Source organism: Notamacropus eugenii, chromosome 3 (genome assembly GCF_028372415.1).
Source record: "Notamacropus eugenii isolate mMacEug1 chromosome 3, mMacEug1.pri_v2, whole genome shotgun sequence".
Taxonomy (NCBI): domain Eukaryota; kingdom Metazoa; phylum Chordata; class Mammalia; order Diprotodontia; family Macropodidae; genus Notamacropus; species Notamacropus eugenii.
In genome coordinates this window covers 86,824,215-86,846,822 of record NC_092874.1, presented here as the reverse complement: position 1 = coordinate 86,846,822, position 22,608 = coordinate 86,824,215, and the positions used below count along the sequence as shown (strand labels likewise).

Sequence of the window (22,608 nt, the reverse complement as noted above, 5' to 3'; positions counted from 1 at the left end):
TGGGGACTCCTTCGCTGGACTTCAATATCTAGTGAATGGCCCCCTAATTACAAACTGCTGGTGTTTTTATATTGGATGGGCCAAGGATTGGCCCTACACAAGCTGAGGCAGAGCCACTGCTACCAAATGACCCTTATTATTGCTTCTTCACACGAAGCCGCAATGTGTATTGATTCACATGCTGCATTCAGATTCTGTGCAGCAGAACCACACTTTTCACAAGTAAAACAGAAGTTGATAAAATGAGCATTCTACTACACTTGATGAATTTGGGAAGGCTGCTACAATTGTCACCATACAATTCTTTCTACCTGTGTGCCTATCCCCCACTGCCCCAATACTGTTGTCTATCTTTGTTCACCTCCAACACGGAAAACCGAAAAGAAACGAAGGCATTTATAATTTGAGTATCTTGATATTCACAATAATAACAGCTAGCATTTACATAGCACATTAAGGTCTGCAAGGTGGTTTGCATGTTATCTCTTCTGATCCTGACAACAAATGCAGGGAGAAAGGGGCTATTGCTATCTCCATTTTTACAGAGGAGGAAACTGAGGCAAAGAGAGATTAAGTGACTTGCCCAGCATCACACAGCTTGTGAGGCAGGATTCAAGCTCATGTCTTCATCCAGCATTCTATGTGCTGTGACCCATACATGCCTATTATACCACCCAGACTCATCATTGTCCTGATCAGTAAAACAAAACATCAATACTTCATGTGAAGTGATACATACATGTCAGCACGGTAGGAGAACGATTCTTCTGCAGGTTCTCTTCTTTCTGGGCTACCAGAGATGTGTTTGGCTCAGCTTGGTAGGCGCAGAGGGCTTCCCACTCCTTCTCCAGTCGATTCTTATTTTTCAAGTGATCTTCCATGTAGGACTAAAATGAAAAGATACCAGAATCAGGAAGAGTCTTCTCTACCAAGGTCAGCCTGACGCTGTAGTATAGTACAGGCAAGCAGCGTTGACATATCAGAGGCAAAGCCCAAAACTCATTTAGCTCTCTGAATGTCCTCTATCACCTCACCCAAGGTCCGTGATGAAAATTACAGATGTTAACCTAAGTGTATCCAACTCTGCTAAATTTTCCGTACTTCTTTCATCTGAGAAGCATCAGACAAGGACCTACAAGAGGGATAAGATGGTTCAGCTGGTAGAGAAGGAGAGGGAAAGAATTACAAAAGGAATACAGGCTGAGGTCTTTTTCCCTTTAGGATTTTATTCTATAGTCAAGACATACACATATGAAGTTAATTACTTAAGACGGTATACAATTAAGTGCTAAATGAGCAGCATAGATAATAAGGGTTACAATAGTTCAGAGAAAGGGGAGATTAATGTGGGCTTAAGTGGTCAGGGAAGGTCTCGCTGAATTCCCTAAGGCAGGATTTGAGCTGGGTCTTGAAAGCTGAGTAAGATTTGGAGGCTGGTAAGAAGGATCATAGGATCAGAAGGGCATAGATTTAGAACTAGAAAGGACCTTTCAGGTCATCTGGTTCACCCCCTCATTTATAGGTGACAAAAGTGGTGTCAGAAGAGTGATGTGACTTGCTCAGGGTCACACAGGTATTAAGTAGCACATTTGGGATTTGAATCCAGGTCGTTTGGTTTTAAATTAATTGTTCATTCTACTATACTACCCCATCCGAAATAAGGTGGGAGTATTTTAGTGTAGGGACACAATCAGAGATTAAAAACTGACCAGACAAGATGAAAACCTATGTTGGGGCCAGAGTACCAAGAACTCTGAATGCCACATTGTAAAATGTGACTTTTTTTTCTCTGGAGAGTACTTAGTAGGCTGATATCCTCGTCACTGGTCTATGGTGACTGATAATGGGATGTGGTATAGTCATTTCAGCTGTGTCCAACTCTTTGTGACTCCATTTGGGGTTTTCTTGGCAAAGACACTGGGGTGGTTTGTCATTTATTCTCCCACTCACTTCACCGATAAGGAAACGGAGGCAAACAGGGTTAGATGACTCGCCCAGGGTCACACAGCTAGTAAGCCTCTGGGGTTGGCCCTCCTGACCCAGACTCAGCACTCTATCCACTGCACCACCTAGCTGCCCTAGATAATGTAACATAAAACAATATTAGAGAGGCAAATAGATGTTGTAGTGGATAGAACACTGGTCTTAGAGTCAGGAAGACCTGAGTTCAAATCCTGCCTCACATATTTACCAACTGCAGGATCTTGGACAAGTTTTTTAACCTTAGTCTCAGTTTCCTCATTTATAAAATGTAGATACAAATAGTATCTCTCAGGATTATTCTGAGAATAAAATTAAATAATATTTTTAAAGTATTCTATAAACCTTAAAGCAATATGTATGTATATATATGTAAATGCAGTGCATATATATACACATATATAACATGCTAGCCATTATTTATTATCATTATTATTCTTCACTTGCCTTAAATTCACATATAAAGACTCTACTTTAAAAAAAATAGCAACCTACCTTTTATTGTCAACTATAACCATTTGCATGTGTATGTACATATGTATATATTTATGTACATAAAAGTCTGAATCAAAGTAAAAGAAGGGATAAATAATAGCTTGAAACAATTATCTCACATAAAAGGACCTAGGAGCCAGAGACAAATAGCAACACTTCAGCCAAGCAGCATTTCTCCTAATAAACCCCAAAGGGGCAAGAAAAGTCACGAGATAGCATCTTTACAGATAAAGGCTTTGCAGGAAACCATCCATTTTCTTTTTTCTTTTTAAGAGAACTACAAGCTGGCTAATAGCTACTACCCTGTAAGTGATTCCCTGAAAATGTTTCCCTCAAAAAATAATATCATAAGGATGCATTTTGTTTACTGTAAAAATCCCTTATCTGACCAAACCACCATGTCAGCTAGGTACTTCAAAACATCTCACAGATAGCAGAGACTACTGTGTCCTTTATGCAAAACTTTGGCATAGGTTTCAAGCCTTTAACTCAGTCCTCACAAAGAGAAAGGTTTTCTCACATGGCTCAGTCTACAAGCTTCACAAATTGCCAGGTCTTGGGTTTGATCACTTTTCCAAAGGAAGCATTTATTTGTCAATAAAAAAAAAATGTTCATACTGTTTTTTAATACACCATATCAGCTTCTACTAATTATCCTGATGGTCCTAAGACCATTCTTCAGACATGTATTAAGGAATTTCCACAGACAATGGAAAAATGAACCCAGCCATTATGCCCCGTAGGAGAGCACTGGGAGTAGGCAGGTGCTTGGGAATCTGTTTACTGCCCAGGGACTGCTCAGATGAAAACAACAGTCATCATATATCTTAATTAATATTCTAGGTAGCTTTGACCATCCTCATGGGGCTTCCCCTCTTTCCCATTTTCTGTTTGCACAGAAGTGGTTTTTCTTTTAATTGGCACATTTTTCTAAATCTATTGGGCGTGAGACATTGAAGATACTTGGCTGCTCTGACTTATGCAAAATGTTTTAACAGTTTGAAGCATTAACAAAAAGAAACCCAATATTTTGACCCTTGGCTGTTCCTATCTTAATTTTTCTGGTTTCTTGGCTATCAGAAGTAAATAATCAGATGTAGGAAAAGGAAACAAAAGCCCTCTGAACATTCTGCCATCAACAAAGACTACTGTGCCTACAAGCACAATCCACTTTTCTCTCATCGATCTGTTCGGTAGGGAAACAACCGTTCTTTTAAGGGAAAGCATTTCAAAGTACAAGACATGCCTGCATCACCGGCCCCAAAGGAAATGTTATTCTTCTTGGAACGAATGTCCTGGTACTCAGACTTTTTTTTGTTGTTTGCATATTTTGCAATACATTCACACAATGAAACGAGAATTCATGCTCTTCCTCTTCCCAAATGTACTTATTCCAATCTGTATAGAAACTATGATCTCTTCTAATGATTTTGAAAAATGTAATCCAGCGTCTAGAAATCTTATAGAGAGGGAGTAAAAGGATTTCATGCATTCACCTCCCAGATATTTAGTAGGTATTTCAAACTCAACATACCCAGAATGGAATTCATTAAAAAAAAAAGACCCAAACCCTTTCGTCCTCAGAACTTGTCTATTCTGTCATGATCCTCCCAGTCACAAAAACTCACCACCTCAGGGTGATCTTCAGCTCCTCGCTCTCATTCACCCCACATATTCAACCAGTTGTCAGATCTTGTCACTTCTTTCTCCACAACATCTGTCATATATGCCCCCTTTTTTCATTCACATGGCCACTATCCTACTTCAGTTCCATCGCCTCTCGGCTTCAGACTGTTGCAAGAATCTTGTTAATTGCTCTTCTTGCCTCAAATCTCTCCCTGTCCTATTCATACTCCACAGAGTTGTGGAAGGGATTTCTGTGAAGTGAAGAACTTCACCACGTTACCTTCTCCATTCAAGAAACTCCATTAACTCCCTAATACTTCTAGGACAGGACTTTTTGGATGGTGTTGGTTGTTGTTCAGTGTGTCTAACCCTTCATGACGCCATGGACCACAGCACGCTAATACAGTCCATGGGGTTTTCTTGGCAAAGATACTGGAGTGGTTTGACATTCCCTTCTCCAGTTGGTTAAGGCAAACAGAGGTTAAGGGACTTGTCTAGGGTCACGGAGTGTCTGAAGCTGGATTTGAATTCAGGTCTTCCTGACTCTAGACCCAGCACTGTATCTGCTGAGCCATTTAGCTATCTCTCTTGACAGTCTAGTGAAGTCTATGGACCTCTCCCTCAGATAATGTTTTTAAATGCATCAAATAAAGCACATGACATTACAAAGGAAACCAAGATATTGAAATAGTTATCCAATTATTTTAAAAACAAGTTTGTAAACCCCAGGTTAAGAACTCTTTCTCTAGGATTAAAAATAAACTCCTCTATTTGGTACTTTTTACAAACTGCTCTTTCCAGTGTTCTTAGATATTAGTCCCTTCCTTCCCCCGTTTCATGCTCTCTAAACCAGACCCTTCACCTTCCATCTCTGTGACTTCATACAGGCTATTTCCCACGCTCAGGATACCCTGGCTCCTTACCTCCACCTCCAATGATAACTGGTTTCCTTCAAAACTCATTTTAAAACATACTTTCTACAGGAATTCTTTTCCAGTACCCTCAATTGCTCATGCTTTTCCCCCTAAGAATACCTTTCTCTCCTCTGTAGGTATCTCACATGGAACTACTTATATAAATACAGTCTCTTCAATTAGAATGGAGACTTCTTAGAGGTAAGACAATTTTGACTTTTCCTTTAAAACACTAATGCTTAGTACAGTGTCCAGAACACACTAAATACTTAACAAAGGCTTGTTGATTAAATGTGTGTTATCCGTACACTCTGAATTTCTTCCTCCTTGCTGATATTTGGATGAGTTGCTACTTATTAACACCTTTCTTAAATGACTGAGCATTTAGACAGTTTTGTGGCACCATGGCAGAACTTCAGAAAAAAAAACGTTTTTGAAGACAATGAATCTCAGAAAAGTTTTTTGGTTTTTTAATAATCTGTGATTGTAAGTTCTCTTGGGAAAAGGCTTGATTTATAACTTGTCAAACTTCTCCAAAGCCCCTGACACACTGAAGGTACAGAATGGCAGAGAATCAGCACCTTTAAGTGGGACACCTTATGTCCCAGACAGAGCTAAGTGCTTTACAAATACTCTCCCACTGAATTCCCACAACCCTGGGATAGGGACTCCACAGAGTAACACAAACTTACTTGCCTGGCATTCTAGGCCTTCCACAATCTAGTGCTGCCCTGCCATCCCATCTTGATCACTTATATATTACAACTTTCCATGCTCCAGGAGTCCAAACTGGACTTCTCTTTCTGTTCCCCTAACAGGCTACATCTCGTTTGGCCACCACTTGCTTTGCTTACCTTTTTCAAGCTTGTTTACATTATTTTCAGAGCAATTTTCTTCACTTTCACCTGTTATATTCCAACACATCCTTTAAAGCCAACTCAAATGCCTTTTTCTCCTTAAAGCCTTGCTGACTGCAGCTGGATGCCGTGTGTCTTTTTTTTTTACATACACGTATGTAATGTATATTACACTCATGTGATATTGTTATTATTTATTTTTATATTATAGTCCTTTATGGGACTATGCAGCTCTAACCTAACAGTGCTATGCACAGAATAAGTATTTATAAATGTTTGATGAATTAATTAATTAATTTTAAGGATACATATGAGTAAGAGGTAACTAAATATGGAGTCATTTTCTTAGATGCCTTCAACTTTGGCACCTGAATATCAGAATTATAGTTCATAATAAGAATTCAAGTTCATAATAAGACTGAACCAGTTGTTTTCAAATGAATAAATTATAAAAGAAACTGAATGGTGTGAAAAAAAGCTTCCTCTTTCCTTTCAGTCCCTGAAATCTATCACCTCACTTCAAATAAACTGATTGTTTGCTTTCCAGAAGCTATCTGTTTTGAAATGAATGAAAAAATATTAAACATAAACAGTGTGCTCAACATTGAGGATAGAAACAGAAAAAAGCAAGATAGTCCTTATCTCAAGAAGTTTGGGGAGATAGCACATAAAACTGTTCATCTGTGGGGTGGATCTTAAGGGGACAGAGGCAGGTGGATGGCAAGATGGAGAGGACCTTAATGTCAAAAGCAGACAGAAAGTGAGGCCTCGTGGTCCTCTATGTAACTGGAAGAATTAGAATTGTTGACTCTCATGTTATCCAAATGGTATAAACAGTCACATCATTCCTTCCATGGGGTCTGAATGGCCTAGGGATTGGGAGAGAAGGTAAAAGTAAAGGTAAGAGAGGAAGAGGCAAATTCCAAATCCAGCAATATTTTATCATTAGAAACCCAAATCACTTTCTGCAAACTTTAGAGGGTGATGTAAATGAGTTATTAATGTTGTTATCATTTGGCAGAAATGTATGTGGTAAGAGATTATATATCAAATACTCATTTTTACATTGTGGTTGTCCCAATACGGGAAAAAGTGTTTTTTTAATATTTTTTAAAATATTTAATAATTTTAAAATATTTTTTTAACATTTAAGCATTATGAAAATGCTAACTTCTCTGGCCTTAACTGTATTGATAGAACTCACTAGTTACTATTTTCAGTTTTACTGCGTTTTGCTAGTTATTCTCAGTTTCTGTTAACACACCATCTTGTAAGTGAAGTCAGAACTGTTCATCGCAAAACATCTTTTTTTAAGTCAGAACTCTTCTCTGGAAAAAAAAAGCACTTCCTTTACCAAATCCATTATGAATGAATACATTCCATTCCATATGACATGAGCAGTTCTAAAATGATGAACCATGGCAGCTTTAATCTAATCTCAAATATAGTCTGTGAAAAGGGGATTGGATATTATCTTAATTCCTATAAGCGGTAGTCATTTAAATTTCCACATTTATCTTAACTATGTGAAGTGAAATTATCCTGCAAGTATGCTTGAATTTCCAAATATGTTGCAAGAAAGACAAAACAGAATCTAATAAGCAAGTGTTAGCTTGGAGTAGGGGCAGGGGCACCTAGGGAGGGCAGATCTCAATATTATTTTCTCCACTAAGAATTAAATAATCTAAAGATATAATTTATTATATTAAAATTCAGATAAAATTTTCATTCTCTCAGCATGTATGGCACCGACAGGCTTGTTGCTTATCCTGCTCTGCTCCTGTCAATTTGATCTGCTCTATATTTGTCCATTAGCATTTTTATGAAATGTCATTTATTATATTAAAATGATTTAATTTCCTCCATCTACATTTTCACAGACTTTCCTCTTTTCTTTCATGGCTTTTGGATTAAGGCATTTTGCACCCCAGGCAAAGGGTGGAGGTTCCTCAAGACCAGAGAGGGTATCTTTCATGTGATCCATGTAGCACATGGGTCATGGGAAGAATTTAATACAAGTAAAGTAACAGTGATAACTGCAATATATTATTTTCCTAAAAGTACTGAGATTACTAAATTTCAGTGGATTTCTTCTTTTAAAGCTCTTGGGAGATAAGGTGAAGTGAATTTAGGAGATTTGGAAAGCTAAATTATTAATATACTCATCTTTTACAGTACTTCAGAAAATTATCATAGTTTAAAAAAATTTTTTTCAAGTGCCTCTCTCCATGCACTCTATGGTATTTTTCTTATCAACAACTCAACACCTTCCTTTGGACATACCTTATAACTATAATGTGATAATTCTACTAAATAATCAGAGTACATGGGTATCAAGCAAATATAGTTCTGCGTTGGTGGTAATTAGCCTCTATTCCATGAATAGTCTGGGCATCGAGAAAAACTATAAAAATAAAGTAGGGGAGAGGTTAAAAAAATTAAAGTTATACACTCTCAGATATTATAGGTCCTTTTTGGGTTTCCCAGCTGACTTAATGGTGAGATATAGCTAACAATTTTTTCACTCCCTAGATAAAAAGTTGGGGCTGGGGTAGAGGCAGTAGAGAACAGACTTCCAGAGATGAGAGTTGTGGGATCAGGTTGGTTAGAACAGTCCAACTAGTAGTGAAATTGTTTTGAGAAAGGGGTGGCCCATACCTAAGATGGGCCAACATCTTCATGAGACTTGAAGGTAAAGGTGTGCTCCAGAAGAGACCTCCCTAGTCTGGGTGAGGGAGTGGGGATGTATCAGTATGATGGAAGACCATGTGTAGACAGTGGACTCAGATTTCTACGGAGAAAGAAATCTATTCACACTCACCCCCCTCCAATAGTGAAGCCCCTGGGAATAAAGTCCCATTCATTCCATCATAGTTAGATCTCTGACTATAGGATGCGCATTAAAATATAATCCTTGACATTTGACTTCCATGAATATTCCATAAAAAACCTCCAAGAACAGGCAACCTAGAAGATGATCTCATACCTATACCATTTATATCATGTGCCTTTGCCATAAGACTTCATGCTGCTTAGTCCAGGAAGCCACAATGGTGCTAAAAATAACAACTGGCAATTAGGTAGGGCTTGGAAATTTGTGAAATGCCTCATATAAATTATCTCATTTAAACCTCATAACAGTAAGTTAAGGATCATTTTTCCCATTTTACAGAGAGGGAAACTGAAGATCAGAGAGGGAAAATTATTTTTTCTATGGTCATATAGTTAGAAAATATCAGAGGTTAGAATGGAAACTAAGTGTTTGAAGTCCATTCACAAGGTCAAGATTTCTCCAAAAAAGTGGAAGACAACTGAAATCATCAAAGATTAGAAAGTTTAGGCTATTTCATCTTAAAAGAACAAGAAGACTGGGAGAGGATATTGTATTTTCTAATCAAGGCTTTCCATGTGCCTTTTTTTAAGACCAACTCAATCCCTATTTCCTCTCTGGTCTTTCTACATCACATTGTTTGATCTCTCCTTATTATCCTAAAATAATTATTGCTTTTACCACTCATTTAGCACTTGGCATGGGCAACCTTATATTGCAACTTTTCTTTTTCTGTATATTTAAATGTGTATATGTATGTATATATAGATATATATATATATATTATATGCGTATATACACTGGTATATTACATGTGTATATACCTACACAATACACATCTATCCATCCATCCATCCATCCATCTTGTCTATCTGTCCATTCACCCATCTGTCTGTCTGTCTGTCTGTCTGCTCCATCAGAAGAATGACTGTTTTTAATACCTCTGTGTATCCCTAAAGGCAGGGTGGCAGAGTAGATGGCAAGTTAGCCCTCATGCTAGAAAGTTCTGCCTAAGACAGATTACTTAACTTCTCAATGCTCAAGACAAATTTTCTCTAATACTCTAAATTTCAGAGAAGTCACTGACCTGCATCAGAAAGAGTAGCTTACCTGGGAGTTTACCATACTATATACTGTATGTCATCACAGGCCCAATCCCTGGCCCCTACCCTTACATATTGCCAGCAAGTGAAAAAGTATCTTGTATGGATACAATACCAGATTCTTAGCATAGACATTAGTGAGAGGTAAAAAATATCTTATTACCTTATTTTAGTAATAAATGCTTATTACTAATGAATATTTAATAATAATAATTGTTTATCAATGCTGCTCCTGATAGGATCAAAGCCAAAGAAATCATGGATTCATGCTCTCCAAATCCCTAAACACCAGTATTGGTGGAATGGGGGCAGCTCTTTGGTATTTAATCAGTTCATGTTGTTTCTTTCTTGTGCATATGTTTTGTCTCTCTTATGAGACTGCTAGCAACTTGAGGAAGCTACTTCAGAATATATTCTCAATAAATACACATTGAATGAAATTGAAACTTGAAGGAAAAAGCATCAAGAAAATTATGAGAGGGAAAAAGACAGTACAGGGGAAAGAACAACTGATCTACATTCAGGCAACCTGGGTTCAAATTTCAATTATTACATCACCCATGGGAACTTGGGCAAATCATTTACTGTTCTAAGCCTTGGTTTTCTCATCTGCAAAATGAGGAAGGTTAAGCTGGATGGCCTCTGACTTTTCCATGAGTTATAATTTTTGATCCTATGAAAAGTACTATCTAATATATTGACTAGTGTGCTTAGGGAAGTTAGTACCCCCAGGAGATTGTTCAAGATGACAACACTCAATAATTATCTGCTGATTTGATCTGAAGCATTTAAGTACAATTACATACGATAATCACAAAGTGATTATTAAGACAGTCTCAGAATATAGGTAGGAGGGTATTGTCTTCCTGTATCTTCCTAATTTTTTGAACTGATCATCATTGTCCCCAGCAAAATCTTCCTGGCATCATTGTCAAAGATGGAACATTAGGATAGCTAGATAGATGGATGGTTGTCTGTCCTGATTCAGAACAACAATTCTTGCATTCTATAATTATGGTAAAGAAGACTGATTTGTATCATAACAGAGGAACCCTACGTAGACTAAATAGGTTGATGCTACAACATCCAGAGGTTATGGGATGTTCAAGATTCTTAGAGTTTAGAGATCCTGCTCTCCCTGCAGAGGGATACCTGACTTCAGAAGCAACCTAGTCCAAATCCCTCATTTTAAAGATGAGCAGTTGGAAGCATCTTGTCCAAGGTTATATAGACAGACTGGCAAAGCTGGAGAAGGAAGAAAGGAAGGGGAAGTTTCACCAGGAAATCCAAGTCAATACAGACCTTCAGTACATAGATTCAAGAAAAAATATTTTTTAGGGGATCCAGCCTTGGAGGAGAGGGGTGCACACACTGGCATTACACCTCAGATTAATGTTTTGGATGAATTTAAATGAGGTTTTTATCTTTGGAGGGGCAACATTGCCCATTTTTATCAAAAATATTTTTTGAAACAAAAGAAACTCAAGCATGATGTTTTGGCAGTTGTCCTGTCATCTTTCTAGATGCTCCTCTTCCCCTTTCCTTCTTTACTGTTACAGAACACCTTCCCCTGAATAATTCTTTGCAAATGCTATTCTCATCTTAGGGGTGAGGAAACTGAACTTCTGGGAAGTGATTTTTCCCTGTGCCACATGGAGAGTTAAGTGGCAGAGGCTACTGTAAGGTCATAGCTCTTCCTACTCTGTCACATTGTGTTTCTATAATCTAGACAAGAAGGGCTACATGGGTTTGGAGCAGGAAGTGGAGATTTCTGGGGGCTGGAAAGGTTAGGCAAGATTGCACAGAAAAGCCAGAACTTTACTTAGGCCTTACACGGCAGAAAGCATAGCTGCAACCTCTGACCAAAGAGAACAGAGGCATAGGGTGTTAATTTTGGTTTGCTTTGTTTAAGCATTCTTTAAAAAGGAGGGGAAAGGAATTAGGAGAGTAAACTGTGCCTGGCATATTGGGCTCCACCAGCTAAATTTTGCAGGAAGATAGTTGTATCATGCTACAGCTATACTACAGAAGTCAGGTGTGTACCACCTGAAATGGAACCTAGGAAGAAATGTACGTGTGTGGGGGAGGGAAGGGGTGCCTTGGAAAGAACACTAGCCCTGGAATCAGGAGGACTGGAGTTCAAATCAGATTTCAGACATTTGACACTAGCTGTGTGACCCTGGGCAACTCACTTAACTAGGATTACCTTGCAAAACAAACAAACAAAGGAACAAAAAAACAAAACAAAACCACCCAAAAAGAAATGTAGGCTGAGATTGCCACCAAAGTGTCACTGTAAGACTGGGGAACCGCATGCATACTTCTTGTCAAGATATCCCACAGGAATTTTCTGCTTTGTTTTCTTGCTACACTGTTTACTCTTTTAAAGCAAGGACTATGTCTATTTTGGTAGAGTCATTTCTAGTTGGGAGTCAGCAAAACAGAGGGCCAGACAGTCTGTGAGTACATAGTAAAAGCTTATTACTAATCATTAGAAAACTTTTTAGAAAATTAGAAAATCCTGAGAAGATAGAAGCAGGCTTATCGTTTTCTTCAACAACTCAAGATAACTCTCGGAACGAAGAAGCTTTAGTTTTCTCAGTGGCCATTCTGGTGCACTTCTACCTTAATTTTTCAATGAAACAGAACATATTTTATTACAATTTTCACAACCGTCAGTGACTGTGTGAAGTTTTTATTGAACATTAAACGAGAGATAAGTATCACATTAGGATCTGTGATATTATAGGTATGTGGGTTTCCTCCTGCAGCTTAGGTCATATTCCATTTATAACTTGAGAGTTGCCTGAGAGGCAGAGAGGTTAAGTACCTTGCCTATCGTCACAGAGCCAGAAGGGTTAGAGAGGAACGTGAATCCAATTCATCCTGATAATACATTAATTATATTAACTCTCCATCACCACAATATATTACTTCAAATGAATCTGTTCATTTTTGTTGTTATTGTTCAGTCATTTTCAGCTGTGTCTGACTCTATGTGACCCAATTTTGGGTTTTCTTTTCTCTCTTTTTTTTTTTACAGATAAAATGAGATTTCTACATATATATGATGTGTTTTGCAGAGTTTCAAGCACGATGTCAATTTTTCTTATTATTATAATGATTCTAATAAATGTCAAAGTCAGATCTCAAGCCCATGTCACCTCTTTTCACCTCAGTTTCTTTATCTGAGGAATGGAGATACTTCCCTTGACTCCATCACTAGGATTCTGATAAGAAATCCCTGAAATAATATATTTGAAAATGCTTTAAATCCTGCTAGGTGTCAGGAGTGGAAGGTTATAGCCATCATCCCTGCTACTCAGGAGACTGCTGAATTGCTTGAGTTTTGAGCTTCAGTAGGACTTAGCATCTACACTAAATCTGGCACCAATACGGTAAGCCCCATGGCGTGTGTATAAATTTGGGGTTTTCTTGACTAAGATGTGGTTTGCCATTCCTTCTCTGCCTCATTTTACAAATGAGGAAACTGAAGTAAATAGGGTTAAATGACTTGCCCAGGGTCACACAGCTTTCTGAGGCCAAATTTGAATTCAGGTCTTTTCTGACTTCAGGTCTGGTGCTCTATTCACTGTGCCATCTAGCTGCCCTATTGCTCATACTTAATAATACTTTATTCTATTGTACCAATTTATTCAATTGGTATGGGACTCTATCCTCACTGGTGGAGACCAGTGTCCTGTGCCTACATGAGGATCAAGGTTGAATTGATGAGAATTGTCACCCATGTATAGTATGGGGGTGTCACTGTGTGGCTCAAAGGAAGGCAAGACAGACATCTCTAGCATCTTTTACTCCTAGCCCTCTCCAAGAGAAATGGTCATTCCTGTCAGAAGGAGAAGGGAGAAGCTGGGGTCAGAAGTTTAGCCATCTCTGCTTTCCTCAAAGAGAGTGGGGTACTGGGCTAGAATTATATATATCTGCTCCCTTATATATTATTCATCTAGAGGATGTGATTTTAGCTAACTTCTGATTGCTGCTTCTTTAATGGAAGGAGGATGACAGAAGCTTTACATCCAAGGCTTGACACCCTTCCTACCAAATACCAATCCACAATGAATATACATAACATAGTAAGTAGCAAGGAAATCCATTTATCCAAGTCAATAGTAAAATGGAAATCAGAGAAAGTATCCATAGGAGAATATATGCCATACAGAATGAAGGAACTCCCCCATTGGGAGCAAGGTAACTCAGTTCAACCAAGAAAGAGGAAAAGCCATAAATTTCACTTTCATGTAAATTTCAAGTTCCCTGAAATCTCTAATGTAGCAAGCAGGGTACAGGGATGATACGAACTTTTAGCTCCTTTCCTGTCAGCTTCTTCCCAGAATCTCTTCTTTCAGCATTCTGAACTGGGCTTGGCACTTTGCATCTTCTATCTCTTGCACAGATTAGTCATAGCTTCCTTGTTTAACCAGTAAGGTTGGTGTGAACCAGGCCTGATAGTTTAGTGCTACAGCTATTTTGCCATTATAGGAAATGCTAAATATGTGAGCAAAAGCTCATAGTACTTAAAGATCACAAGTCCAGACCTGGAAGATTCTCAAAGGCCACCTAGTCCAACGCTCTTACTGTACAGATGAAGAAACTGAGACCCAAGGGTGAGAACCAACTTGCTAAGGTCACACAGGTGGAAAGAAACATAGGTAGGATTTGAAAACAGGTCTAACTTCTAGATACAGATTTCTTCTTAATTTTCAGAAAATGAAAAAATGACTATGTTGTTACTAGTCATCAAGACAACAACTATGGTAATATGCCAATTAATCAAAAAGTAAGAATTTATTAAGCACCTACTGTATGCTAAGTACTGCTGTAGGTATTGGGGATACAAAGACAAAATTGACATTTTCCCTGCCCTTAGGGAGGCTGCAATTCTATCAAAGGAAGCATGTACACTTATGGATATACACAAAACAGAAAGAGGGTCATTGGCCAGGGTGGGAGGCATTGGCACCCATGGGCATCAGGAAAGTCTTCATGTCCAATGCTACACTTGAGCTGGGTCTTACGGCAGTTAGGGATTCTAAGAGGAAGAAGTGAGGTAACATCCATTAAAGGGTAATTTTGAAAGAGAATGGTAAAAGACAACACTGAATTGGCAGCTTTAAGCACTATTTAATGTCACACTGTTCCTCAAATTTAGAACTCAAGAATGTACTAATTGGTTATACACTGAACTGGACTAAGGGATATAACTTCACTTATGCTGACATTAAGTACTGAGAAAAGGTATCTATGTGCTTTGAGAAAAGCTAAATGATATATTATGTCTCATGCAACAGACCAGAGTTTATGCTACAAATGAAATATGGAGTCAGCAGACATTTACTAATGGCCTACTACTAGATTCAAGGTTCTCTGGTAGGTGCTGGGAATTAGAGAGATAGATGTGACACAGACCTTGATCTCTAGGGTCGAAATGGAGAGAAAAAAGCATGTATTGAAATAATTTTGCTATAAGGAAATTCAAGTCCAAAATACAATGTCTATGGGGGGTGGAGGAGAAGCACGTTCAGGGAGGAGAGAAGAGAAATTCAGGGTATACTTTCTTTTTTAAATTTTGAATTATGTACAATTTGCTATTCCTTAAAAATATAATAAGGTTATGATAATTTCTTTTTCCTCTCCCCCTCTTTTTTCCCCAGGGAAAACTTTCTGAAGAAATTGCTAAATTGGGCCTTAACAGGAAGTAGGTCTTCCATCAGACAGAGATGAAGGTGGAGAGACAAGACTGTACTATACAATATGGGACTGGAATGGACCCCAGAGACCATCTGGTATAGATTTCCACGACTCAGTGAAATTGTATGGGGAAACATTTATATTATTATTTTTACTAACCTCTAACTGAAGCTTAGCATTTCTTTCAATTATGAATATGCAACAAAATATTATTAGGAGAAGGGCTTCACCACACTGCCAAAGAGATCCAGGTAAGACACCCTGACCTAATACAATCCCTTCATTTTGAAGAGCCCAAAGAACTAAGGAAAGGTGGTTTGAAAACCTAGATCCCTGACTCCAAAACAAATGTTCTTTCTGCCATCCTATTCTTCCTTTCAGGGATTAGGTTTTGTATGAACAATATCATGGAGAGAGAATAGTGTAGGATAAGAGCAGGAGGTAGAAGTAGTCCAATTCTGCTAGAATATAGACTATATGAGATAAAGGCTGATAAGAGAGACTGAAGCCAGGTGCCAGGATCAGGGACTTATGTTTTTATTCAGCAGACAATGGGGAACCACCCAAGGTTTTGTGATGAATGGAATGACATGATCAGTGATGTTTTGAGAACTGTTGAAGAACTGACTGGACAAGGGAGAAGGAGCAAGAAGAGCTGGGAAGAAGGAAAGGTGAAAAGAGAAGAATTCAAGAGATGTTGTCCAAGCAGAACTTTCCAACTGGACATGGGAGGTGAGGGAAGAGAGAAACGTCAAAGCTATAGCATATCAAAGATGCGTTGCAATTCTAATAAGTCATAAGGATGTTAAGTGGTGCTAGTGCTCTATTTGACTAAATTAATACACCCCTTGATGTAGTGGATAGGGTTGCCTCCCCCACTCTTAATGCTGTGATAATGGACTTTTGTAATGTGTAAAAGGATTATTTCAATCCAATCAGCAGGTGCTGGGATCAGTGTGTGTCAGACAAACACTTGCTAATCCTTTTTCTTACAGCTTCCAGCTGCCAAAGGTGCTCAATGAAATCCAAATGAAATAGCGGACTACAACCTGGTGTGGACTGACGCAGGTTTTCAGCTCGGTTAACACTCCTGAAAATTACATGTTGTCTTGACCTTTGTGAGCGCAAAAAAAGGATGGGGTGAGATCTTGAGAGGGGGGAGGCAAGAATGACGGGGGAAAGGGGAAATAAAAAGAAGTTTCTAAAATGGAATCCTAAAATTTATTATTTTGAAACATTTTAAAATTAAACAAACTCCCACGTAAGACCACCCCTCCACCCCCGCCCCAGTTTAAAACAAACATATTCCCCATCATCTGCCCCAGGCCCCACTATCAGCACTTTTCTGGAAATGAGATCTACTGAACGTACTAACTTCAGGCTACAAACAATGGCTTCACAGAAGCTCTCTAGAGAAGACCACTGCCTCGAAGGTGCACACAAAAAAAAAGAAATTGAAACAGTACCAATGAAATTAGCCCTAAGAAGATATTGCCATGAATGAACTTTCATTAATCCATCTTCTCTATTTTGGTGGAAGGTAAGTTTTAAAAGCAATACAGTTATTTTGGGGAAACCTTTCTTTCTTAAGCTTTCCCTTGTTTTCCTGACTTCTATAGCACAATGCATTTTAATTTGCTGACGTTGTAATCAAATCTCTTGTCAAAGCAAAGAATAAAGTTCATTTCAAATTTTCTTCCCTCCTTAGATTATTTTAAGTATTTGTGTTTTAAAATTAAATGGATATAAGTCCCTGTTCATTAAAACTGGGAGTAAGAACTTTATAATAGAGTACGATACTATTCCAAGGTGCCATTTTGACAGCATAGTGGGCACTTCTAGTGTCTCCTAATAGTAGATGCTTAATAAAGGTTTGGCGAATTGGATTAATGGCATTTCTACTTAAACCTAAAAGTAGATGACTTGTCTTGATTACGACATTAAAACTCAATGTTAATAATATTCCGGTTCAAAACCAAATTTTTAAGTCAGAACAAGAAAGGAAAAACTGGAATCCCCAGATTTCCCAGATTGCTCATGAAGAAGGAAATTTGACTAACCTCAAAAAAAAGACAATTTGGTTGGCTAGTGCCATATTTTATAGCTTTTGGCATATTTTCCATATTACACATCAAATATGTTTAAGGTATTTGAAATTAACAATTTAAAGTAAAATGTATACATACAGACAACATGGTTAAGTGGAATTATGTGAAGCTTTGCAGGAAGCAATAATTTCAAACTGTATAGTCGCACTGAACTGAATCTACACTAATGATCAGGGGAGAGGTCAGAAAAACAGTCTGGAGCAAGCCACCGACTCACTAAACAAAGACGCCGGGGATTCTTTTTGCCACTATTCCATATTGAGTCATGTGGTGATCTTGCCTTCCAAAGCAGCTGACTTACTCAAGTCAACGTAAGATTATGGTAGAGAACACAGAATTCTACCTCTATTTACCCAAGAAATTAAAATAAATGATAGATAACCAGAAATGAAAGTCAGGAACTAGACAAGACCAAATCCTCCATCTTGTAAAATCTGTGTGTACTTTAGGAGGCCACCAGGCTTTGATTTTTACTCATCTGTCAAATGAGGGGAGTTGACTGGAGGCCCCTGAAGGGCCACTAAGGTCCCTCCAGCTCTGAAATAAAGATCCAGCTATCAGGGAATGCTTACTTACTACCTTCCTCTTTGTAAACATCTGTTATTGGAATTCAACTTTATGACCTTTTAGGTAGAGGAATAACCCTTAAGGACAACAGAGTAAGTGAAGGAAACATCTTTTGATGTCTTTGGGATGGTCTGTATTTTTGGTGGGGGGGAAGTTCACTGGACTCTGTGGTTGAGAGGAAAACTGACTCAATGATTCCCTTAACCTACTGGACTGGGAAATATTAGAAATGAATGAAGGTGGCTTACAAAAAAAATGGTACATTAGTACCAGAACTGGTGGTACCAAGAAATGGAGGCTCAAGGCTTTATGGGCTTGGAATTTCAAAATTACTTTTGCAAATTATTTTCAAAGTTGTTACAGTTTAAACAGTATCCCATGTTTTCTTTTCCTAATAATCACCTCATCATAGGATCAGTGTTATCTACCTAGACTTCTTCATTATGAAGGCTTTAAAATTTCCTACCTAGTCAAATGATATAGACTTTAAAAGATAGTCCCCAAATTAAACCAGGAAAAGTCACAGAATATGAATGGATAAAGTGAGTCATAGAAATCAAATGTAGCAAGGTAAAAAATCAGACACAAGTGATATTTCCAGCATTCGTTTTGAGACTGCAAACACTATGAAAGTAGGCGTTCCATGCCACCAACCGGCATCTAATTGGGTTAATACCTCTTATGAAAAAGCTTATGATAGACTCAGATTAAAGTAGCAGCAAATGTGCTGTGTGTGTATGTATGTATGTATGTGGATAGATACAGATAATGTTGTTGTTCAGTCATTTCAGTCATGTCTGACTCTTCATAACTCCATTTGAGGCTTTCTTGGCAAAGATACTGGTGGTCTGTCATTTCCGAATCCAGTTTATTTCATAGATGAGGAATGGATTAAATGATTTACCTAGGGTCACACAGTCAGTGAGTGTCTGAGGCTGAATGAGAACTCATGGAGACAAATCTTTCTGATTCCAAGGCCAGTGCTCTATTCATAGCATCAGCTAGCTGCCTCTAAATAAATGTATATATAAACATAATATGTTATTTATGTATATATGTGTGTATGTATATAGACTTGCACACACATATGCATATTTGTATGGGTGTCCACATACATATATACACACACGTGTATATTATACCTATATAATACATATATATGTATCTATATAGATAGCTAGGTGGTATGCTCAATAGCATTGTGGGCTTAGGTTAGGTAGAAATGATTTCAAATCAGGCCTCAGATACCTACTGTGTGACACGGGTCACACAATGTTTTAACCTCTGTTCGTCTCAGTTTCCTCATCTGTAGAATGGGAATACTAATGGCTTCCACCTTCCAGGGTAGTTGTGAGGATCAAAGGAGTTAACATTTGTAAAGTGCTTAGCACAGTGCCTGGAACATAGTAAGTGCTATATAAATATTGGTTATCATTGATTATTATTATACATGTACCAGTGTGTGTTTATATGTATATATACATGTGTGTATACACACACATATATACACTTTTCATAGACACACATTCTAATGTTTTGGGTTTTTTTTTTTAAACAGAAGCCCATGGGAAGACTAAGATATTGCACAGGGGCAAGAGTGCTGGGAGTTGAGTTAAGAGAAGCCTGGATATGAATCTTATCTCTGTCACCAGCTGGGTGACCATGGGCAGTTACTTAACCTTTTAAAGCCTCAGTTTCCTCTCTCGTAAAAGAACAATTATATATTGTACCTGCAGTGCTTACTTCATGGGGGTGCTCTGATGATAAAATGAGATGAAGCACTATATAATATCATTTATAATTATTATCACTATTACTAACATTCTGACCCTGATGTTGAGAAAGATTGAAGGATAAATGAAAAGGGGAAAGCAGAGGATGAGAGGAATAGATAGTGTCATGTAAACAACCAACACGAGTTGGGACAAACTTCAAGAGATAGTAGAGGATAGAAGAGCCTGGTGTGCCAGAGTCCATGGGATCACAAAGAGGCAGACGTGACTAAACGACTGAACAACAACAGCTACCATCTTAATTGAGTGTTCAAAAACTGATTAATTTTTAATGGCTTCAAAGGGGTGGTAATTCAGAGGCAAATGTTAATGCTTGTCAGAGCCAACAGCAGACCTTAAAAGATGCCATGTTAAAATAGTAAAACCCCAATTAACCAAAACCAGACTGATGGGAGCTTCCAAATAAAACGGGTTTTAAAATTTTAATTTTTGAGCACTTTATTTCTAGGAGAAAGCCAGGAAAGCAAGTTAATATCTGGGATTAATTTTTAAATGCCAATAAGAAAAAAAACAAAATAAAGTTCAGGATATGTTACAGTCAACCCAAGCTCTCCTGGTATCTGCCTCTATGGTAGTAATCACTGGTGTTTACTGAATTGAATTGAAGTGAGAATGCTGACCCTGGGGCACTACAAGAGCCTTAATCATTAAATTAAGATCCCATCATCTTCACTGGATTCGACTACTAAAGTAGGAAAGCAGATTTAGACATTTAACAAAGATTTAAAACAGAAGGGCTGAAACGCAAAAGGCTTTCTAGTTAATCCTCTGGTAACCTCAATATGCAATTAACCAGCATACCCCAATCCCCAAACATTCAAGTTAATGCAAAATTTGCTTTATTAAAAGAAATAATAAGCAATGCTCTGAAACTATTCTTCTTGCTTTCCTTGCCAGTAGACAACAGAGTTTTTAATAGATTCTGTAGCTTGTTGTAGGATGTATATGCTTTAAAAATACTAAATAATACTTCTGTGTGTATTCAGAAGAGGGTTTACAAAAGTCTTTAGCAAAATGAATGAGAAAAGAGCTACTCAGCAATAGAAAAGATGATAATACCTTCTTATATTTTCAGGCTGTCATTCCCTGAAAAGCTCAAAGGACTTTAAGTATACACAGTTCTGAATTCTATAAACTGAAAAAAATAAGGTAAAATGTAGAGGGTATTCATTCGTTGTCCTTTGTTATAGAAAATACAGAAACCCATAAAATTTAAATTCAAGGCAGATATACATTTGGAATTCTGATTAAAACCTTGTTTCAGTTTTTTGGGGGGAGCTTCCATTATGCACTCCCTCCCAGTTCTATTGTTTTAGAAATAGGTTGCTTCAATTTAGATCCTGAGATTTCAGTTCTTTTACTTAATTTTCAGCTCAGTTTAATTCAGTATTTATCATATCTTTCCCTAAAAGCCTAATATTTCTAGGAAATTTGATTTTTCAAAATAGTTTATAAGTTGTTTAAATTCATAATTCCCCAGTGAGTTTGGATGTTATCCATGCACCTGTTTTTGCAGATGAGAAAACTGAGGCACAGTATGTGTCTATATATGATTCCAAACATACAGAGAAAAACTGAAAAAAAATGCCATTTATATGAGAGGCTTTGTACCAACAGGCAAAATATCTAGCTATTCAACTGAGGTTTTGTTTTGTGTTTTCATCCTGAGACACAACTACCTAAGAAGGGGTTTCAAAAATAAAACAATTCAAAAGCCAAGAGCTTGGCCACCATTTACTGTAAAAACAAACAAACCAAAAAACAACAACAAAAAACCAAAACCAAAAAACCTTCTATACTTTTACAGTTTTGAGAACACTTCACGGATTAGAAAAGTAACATGGACATGCACAAACTCATCCAAGGATCACACATTTCTAACAGGGATATAAATTCCATCCATCTTTTTCCAATCACTTCCTCTCTCCCTTCCCATCTCCACTTTGGGAGTATTGGATTAATGCTTTCAAACAATCTTGGTTCCAGTTAATAAATTATTGTTGTAGATCATGAAATGGTTCCCTGATGAGCTGAAAGATTTTGCACTTAAAACTTTTGATAACGGTAGAATGACTCTGACAGAAGACCTAAAAGGAGGCAGGTAGTAAACAAGCAAGGATGTTAATAAAAACCAAAGATGTCACTCACAGTCCCTTCTTTGGCTCAAACTTACTATCTCCATGCTTCATCCCTATAAAATGGTTAAGCATGAAAAGGGCTCAAATTTTCCTGCACACAGATCTGGGTGGGGTACATTCGATAAGGCTGGTCATCTTCACTTAATTTATCAGATATTCTTAAAATTCATTAAAATTCATTAAAAAGTAAAAAAGCATTTTTGTGACCATTATTTTATTAGAGTCTTACAATGTCTCTATGAGTTAGGTGGTATGGGCATTATTATCTCCATTCTGCAGCTGGGGAAACTGAGGCTCTGAAAATTCAAGTGACTTGCCCATGATCAGATATCTTGTGTTACAAGAAGAATTTAAATTGATATCTTCTTGATTCACAAGTAACATATTACTATTCTCTCTGCTATGCTGGATTTTCATCTGACATTTTAACTCTAGAAAGGCCTCCCCTTCTTTATGCAGAATCGTGTGCTCTGAGAGAAGCTCACTGA

The 22,608-nt window shown here is 37.7% G+C and overlaps 1 protein-coding gene across 1 annotated transcript in view; it reads right to left on the bottom strand.

Moving 5' to 3' along the window:
- PTPRN2 (protein tyrosine phosphatase receptor type N2) overlaps positions 1 to 22,608 on the bottom strand; it is a 1,540,415-nt gene that overhangs the window by 99,993 nt on the left and 1,417,814 nt on the right. Inside the window, exon 15 of the mRNA XM_072652081.1 lies at positions 740 to 887. Within this exon, the coding sequence (XP_072508182.1) occupies positions 740 to 887 (148 nt within the window). The remainder of the gene's footprint in view (positions 1 to 739; positions 888 to 22,608) is intronic.